General features: G+C 38.6%; 1 protein-coding gene across 1 annotated transcript; it reads right to left on the bottom strand.

Annotated features, from left to right (window-relative positions):
- Positions 1 to 390: 390 nt before the first annotated feature.
- Positions 391 to 1,628, bottom strand: Lpar4 (lysophosphatidic acid receptor 4). The gene has a single exon (XM_038317431.1). The coding sequence runs from the start codon at positions 1,626 to 1,628 to the stop codon at positions 516 to 518; it is 1,113 nt and encodes a 370-aa protein (XP_038173359.1). The 3' UTR covers positions 391 to 515.
- Positions 1,629 to 6,468: the final 4,840 nt, after the last annotated feature.

The raw sequence follows: 6,468 nt of genomic DNA, 5'->3' as shown, positions 1-6,468 counted from the left end.
TAAAATTCAACACATTCCTTTCTCAACATGTTGTATTAATATTAGGTAAAAATAAGTTCTTTTAGTAAAATAAATTCCATGATAATTCAGAAAAGGAAAAAATACCAGTATATATCAGTAGTAACACAAACATTTTTAAATAATCCCTGAATTTGTTCTATATTTATAGGCCCAACCCAATTACCAAAACCACTGGAATGTTTTTTTTTTCTTTTTTTTTTTTAAGTTTTAAAGTAACCCCCACATTACTAAAAGTCAAAACCACTGGTCATTTATGTAATAAAATTTCAACTCAGCAAGAATCTGATAATCTGTTTTGGTTGCTGTAATTAGACTTGACCTATAATTACTGAACAAAACAGAATATGTACAATAAGTCTTCAAAAATGCATTTGACTGTATTTGGTACATTAATCTATTTTCGGTATCATTAGCTTCAATTTTTTTCTCTTACTTATAGCATAGGAAAACTCATAGGAGACACTGTAACTGTACATGAAAGATAATTCTCGTACCTAGAAGGTGGATTCCAGCATTAATTCACCACCATTATTTGTTGTTTGATCACTAACTTCCTCTTGAATAGCTGGAAGGGAAGGCTTTGGGGTAAGAGGTGTCTCAGTCTTAAACAGGGATTCCATCCTTATATGTGTATTGATATAGAAGGATTTCTGAAAGGATTCAAGAGTGAAGTAATAGATAAAAGGATCAAAGCAACAATTCAGAGTTGCAAGGCACAAGGTAATTGGGTACATGATTTTTGCAAACCTTTCCAATAAGCAATTTGTAATGGCTTGGGAGCGTACCAAGGCATATAAAAAGAGAACAGAGTTGTACGGTACAAAGCATACCACAAAAACTGCCATATGCACTGTGATCATCTTCAATACTTTTTTTTTATTGGTTCCAATTTGAGACAATGTCGCCGGCTTGCGGAGGGTTCTCAGCACCACAGAAGAGCAAGAAACATTCAGTATCAGAGGAATGATGAACCCGACAACTTCAATGAATATGGTGATCTTGGACAGGTATGTCTTCCAGACACGTTTGGAGAAGCCCTCAAAGCAGGTGGTGGTTGCATTGTTGACATTAGTGGTGGAAAACAAAGAAGCTGAAATACCACCACTGAGGACTAGGATCCAGACTCCAGCACACACAATGGCAGAATTCCTCCTGGTCCTGATGGTGCGAGATCGGAAGGGATAGACAATGGCTAGGAAACGATCCACACTTATGCAGGTGAGGAAGAGCATGCTCCCGTAGATGTTGGTGAGGAATGCAGTCCCTGAGATCTTACAAAGGGTGTCACCAAAAGGCCAGTGGCGATTAAAGTTGTAAAATATTTTGAAAGGTAGGGTACAGACAAAAAGCAAATCAGATAGGGCCAGATTGGTGATGAAAATAGCAGTCTCACTTCTCATTTTCATGCGGAAGCAGAATACAAACAGGGAGGCACTGTTGGTTATTAGACCAAGGATGAACACAACACTATAGACAGCACCATTCAGATTATACTTGAAGGAGTCATCAACAATGCAAGTATTATTGGCAGTTGCATTGCCCAACCTGGGTCTGAGACTTGAATTTAAATCTTGGAATTGGAAGTCAATAAATCTTCTGTCACCCATGGATTTTTTTTTCCAGAAAGCCTGCTTGCTGCAGGTGTTCACCACTCTGAGATTAAAGACCAGTAGAGAATATTTTCTTCCTATAGGAGACAAGATAGAATGAGTCACCAAATCTGCTTCTCTCCCAGACTTTTGTGGTATAAAAATATATTCTGCTCATCCAGGCAAAGAAATATACACATTCTATTAGACTTGACAAATGTCTTTTGATTATATACTACAGGTAAATAGTACTACAAAAGACATACATATTGCAGAAATGGGGAGAGATCACAACATAGTAAGCACAGTATTGCAATGAACACGAATAAGGCATATATTACTCAAGGGAAAACCAAAGAATCCCTGATGGCTAAGATGCTGCTAATGTGGAATTTGTAGGCCCATTTTCAACTTTCCAAATACATGTTTTATTTAATTCTTATAAGAACACCAGCTGGGCGGTGGTGGCACAAGGCTTTAATCTCACCACTCGGGAGGAAGAGGCAGGCAGATCTCTGTGAGACTAAGGCTAACCTGGTCTACAAGAGCTAGTTCAGGACATCTAGCTAGTGCTGTGACACAGAGAAACCCTATCTCAAAAAACAAAACAAAACAAAAAATAATAAAGAACACCATACGATAAACACAGGGAATTATTGTTTTACAGAATTAGAACCTAAGTCTTAATGCACAGTTACAGAATGTCAGAATTGGAAGAGAATGTGAATAATATATTCAAAACCAGAAATCACATCTTTGATTCTTAAATCAAAATAAATGATTTAAAAGCATAAATGTTTCAAGTTATTGAAATTTGTACTGTTGACTCTCTTACAATATTACTAAAATAACTTGTCTGATTATTAACTCTACTGTATAAGACAGTAAGTAGATATGAGACCTCTAGTGCATGCTCTAAGTTATCCACAAACTAATAAAGCAATGTGATATGGGATTCCCCTCTGCATGCTGTGAATACCATTAGTTAATGAAAAACTGTAGGGACTGCACAGAGCAGAATAGAGGTAGGTGGGGAAAACTAAGCTGAATGCTGGGAGAAAGGAGGTAGAGTCAGAGAGAAGCCATGTAGCCTCACCAGAGATAGATGCTGGACGGAACTTGACCAGGTAAGCCACAGCCACATGGCCACATGGCGATACACAGATTAAGAGAGATGGGTTAGTTTAGGATATGAGTTAGCCAGAAATACGCCTAAGCTATTGGTCAAACAGTATTGCCAATGATATGGTTTCGGTGTGACTACTTCGAGGCTGAGCAGCTGGGAACCAACAAGAAGCCGTCTCCTACAGCAATGTATTGGTTCACCTTTTAATTTTAAAACAGAAGCTCAAAAGACATGACCTCTCAGTTCATCAAATCTGTTCACTGCTCTACCGCAACAGAAAATTGATTCCATGTTTTTTTTTTTTTGTGAGGAAAAAGAATATTAGTTTGGTTGATTAGGCATAGGAATTAGGGATGAATTGGGGGAGGGAAAATAATACAATTAAAATATATTATATGAAAAATTTCTAGATTAAAATAAATAAGCTTTTCCCAATGTGTCACATCACATGGCTATTCTGAAGAAGAGATTAAAATATCAAACTCATCACTTCTTTGCTGCACTACACAATTCTCTTTCAATCTACACCCCAAGCCTAGCATATATATGTTACTTTTCCTCACCCACTGCATGTCCTGTCAGCTATATCCATGCATTCATCTGCTAAAATGGCCCTGGTCAACAGCAGCTTTTCTCATCAAACATAAATAAGAGTAGGGTGTGGTGGTTCATGCCTATAACCCCAGGAGAGACCTAGGCAGGAGAATTCCTGTAAATTTGAGGTCAACCTGGGCTTCAGAGTGAGCTCTACTTCAGATTAGACTATGTATTTTGACCCTGACTCAACATCAGACCTTGTCTCAAAAATTCCAAATAGAATGTGAAAGTTGAGGACAACAGAACAGCCACCCCATACCTCATTGTACAAAATCTGATCTGACCATTTAGAGGCTTTCTTTTCAATACTGTTTTTATACATGGTAGTCATTAACTCAATTGTCTGTTTACACATTTAGGCCACCAGGGTCTGAAGATACATGTAGAAATTTTACCAGCTTTCTCCTAGGATAATAGTTACCATCGGCTAGTCTGTCTTTCAAATGTGTCTCTTAAAACATTGTGGATAAGTAACTGGTGAATGATTCTTTTGAGTGAGGATATGAAATGAAAGTGGCCTTTGTTCCCTAACATAGCCAGTAATGGATTTTCACATGACTTAGTTGTAAAATACAAACGGCTGTTTTCTGAAGTGATTTCCTTTTCACTCTTCTCTTCCAGACACCAAGGAAAAAAGTCAACAGACCTCTGTATGTTTTAAGGGGAGGAAATAGAGGAGAAATTTGCTAGAAATACACAGGGCTGAAGTCACCTCAATGAATGTATGACTGGAGTAAAACCTATTTAGCTTGAGAAAAAGTCACTTACTACAGAACTCAAATAGCATGATGACCTCCATAACATGGGGGGGGGGAGGCATGTGGGGTTTTCATTCTAACAGTGGAACAGTTGCAATGTGAATGTGCTATCCTGAATTGTCATTCAATGAGTCTGATAAAATCATTCACCTAAAACCATACGCCTTATTGGTCATTTCATCACACAGGTCTAGTTCAACTTTTCCCCAAAGTGACCTTGTTGAACAAAAACAAAGTATAGTGGGACCTTGACCAAGTAAAGTCCAAAATGGACACTCCAGAGAAGGAATAAATGAAAATAGGAAAGTGAGTCAAAGAGAAGTAAAATGTCAGAGAAAAATAAGCAGAAGTATGTGATGTAGGAGTGTTTCTATCCATCTGTTGTTTCATTGGTTAATTAATAAAGAAACTGCTTGGCATGATAGGTTAGAACATAGGTGGGTGGAATAGACAGAACAGGATGCTGGGAGTGAGGCAGATGCCTCAGACAGTCGCCATGACTCTCCTCTCTGAGATGGATGCAGGCTAGAATCTTCCCAGTAAGCCACCCCTCATGGTGCTACACACATTACTAAATATGGGTTAAAGCAAAATGTGAGAATTAGCTAATAAGAGGCTGAAACTAATGGGCCAGTCAGTGTTTAAATGAATAGTTTGTGTGTTATTTCAGGGAATAAGCTAGCCATGTGGCTGAGAGCCAGGCAGGATGAAAAGCAGGCCTGCCCGCACCTCATCACTCCAGAATGGCACCCAGACGTGGATAACTGAATCCACAGAAAGCTTGAGAAAGCTTGGGAAAGATTAAAGCATGTTTTCTTGGTAGCAGCAATTTCTTGGGTCTGTTCAGTTTGCTAGAGGCAAGAAAGTGCTCTCATCTAAGAGACACTTCCTGACTCAGCTTTAGCTGCAAAACCCTGCAGCTCTTTTAAGAGGTCCTGCTATGAAACACTTGTTGATGAAAAGCTGAACGCATGCTTTTCAGTTTTCAGCCGTAGCAGGAAAAAAGCTGTGCCATTTTAAAGCATTTTAAAAGGCTTTCTGGGCTGTCCTGCCAGGACAAACTGTGACTCTTTCAGGAAGGTAGTCCGACTGACTGTGGTCTGTGAGCAGAATGCTGCAGCTTTCTTGCTGGCGGCGACCTTGAAACGCCATAGAGTTGTGGCGATAAACATGGCTACAGCCAGTACCTCTGCCATAAGGCTGGAAAGCTAAGGAATGTGCTGGATCTAGCTGTCAAAGCCACGGCTTTAGTCCTACCGATATTGCTTAGTAAATTAAAGACTCACATGGCCAGAAAAAGAGAGATATACAGTAAAAGAAAGATTCAAAGTTGAAGAAAACCTTTAAATGGTTTACAATGTGTTAAAAATACATGCAGGCTAAAGGTTAAAGTTCTTAGGGTAAAAAAGGAAGAAGGAGAATAGTTGGGTGTGGTAGTACACACCTTTAATCCCAACACTTGAGAGGCAGAGGTAGATTGACCTCTGTGACTTCAAGCTGTGGTAGCACACACCTTTAATCCCAACACTTGGGAGGCAGAGATAGATTGACCTCTGTGACTTCAAGGTGTGGTAGCACATGCCTTTAATCCCAGTGCCTGGGAGGCAGAGACAGACGGATCTCTGTGAGTTCAAGGACAGCCTGGTCTACAGAGTTATTCCAGGACAAAGATATACAGAGAACCTGTATCAAAAAATAAAAGTAAAAATAAATGAAATAGAGGTTAAAATAAAGCCACACATAGATGGAAAATACAGAGAATCTTGCTACTGTATGCTATTATGATCTCTTTGAATTGTTCGAATGCTGAGGAAGGAGCAATGGCTGCTAAAAGATATTTGTTTATAAATGCTGCAGAACTAATCCAACATAGATATTTTGAAAATACCTTGACTTCATAATTTGGATCTAAGGATATGATACTTTGGAAAAGAGATTCTTCTTTTGTTTTTACAGAAAATGAGACCCTGTGGATTGCTTCTATCCCAATGTGGTATGATAGACCACACCCTCCTGAAAGGTTGCTGTGAACACCCTCAAAAAATCACTTTACTCAACTGCCAACTGAGATGAACCTGGCACACAGTTTACACCATGAAAGATCTGATTAACAGCGCCCCTATACAGCAGGAAGCAGTTTGGAGAAAAATAACTGCGCCCATGTTCCCAAATATTGTTTATAAATGTTGTTTTACATTTAAAGGGGGATAAGATATAGATATGAATAATTTGCATTGGTATGGATTTTAAGGTCAATTTTGTTATAAGTATATGTATTTTTGATCTTGATTAAGGTATTGTGATTATGTAGTTCATTTAAAAATGTAATGTATATAGGCTGTTAATGAATAATCATTGATAATAGTCAAGCTCGTGG

Source organism: Arvicola amphibius, chromosome X, assembly GCF_903992535.2.
Source record: "Arvicola amphibius chromosome X, mArvAmp1.2, whole genome shotgun sequence".
NCBI classification, from domain to species: domain Eukaryota; kingdom Metazoa; phylum Chordata; class Mammalia; order Rodentia; family Cricetidae; genus Arvicola; species Arvicola amphibius.
Note: the sequence above shows the minus strand (reverse complement) of the source record. Positions and strands in the feature narration are given on the sequence as shown.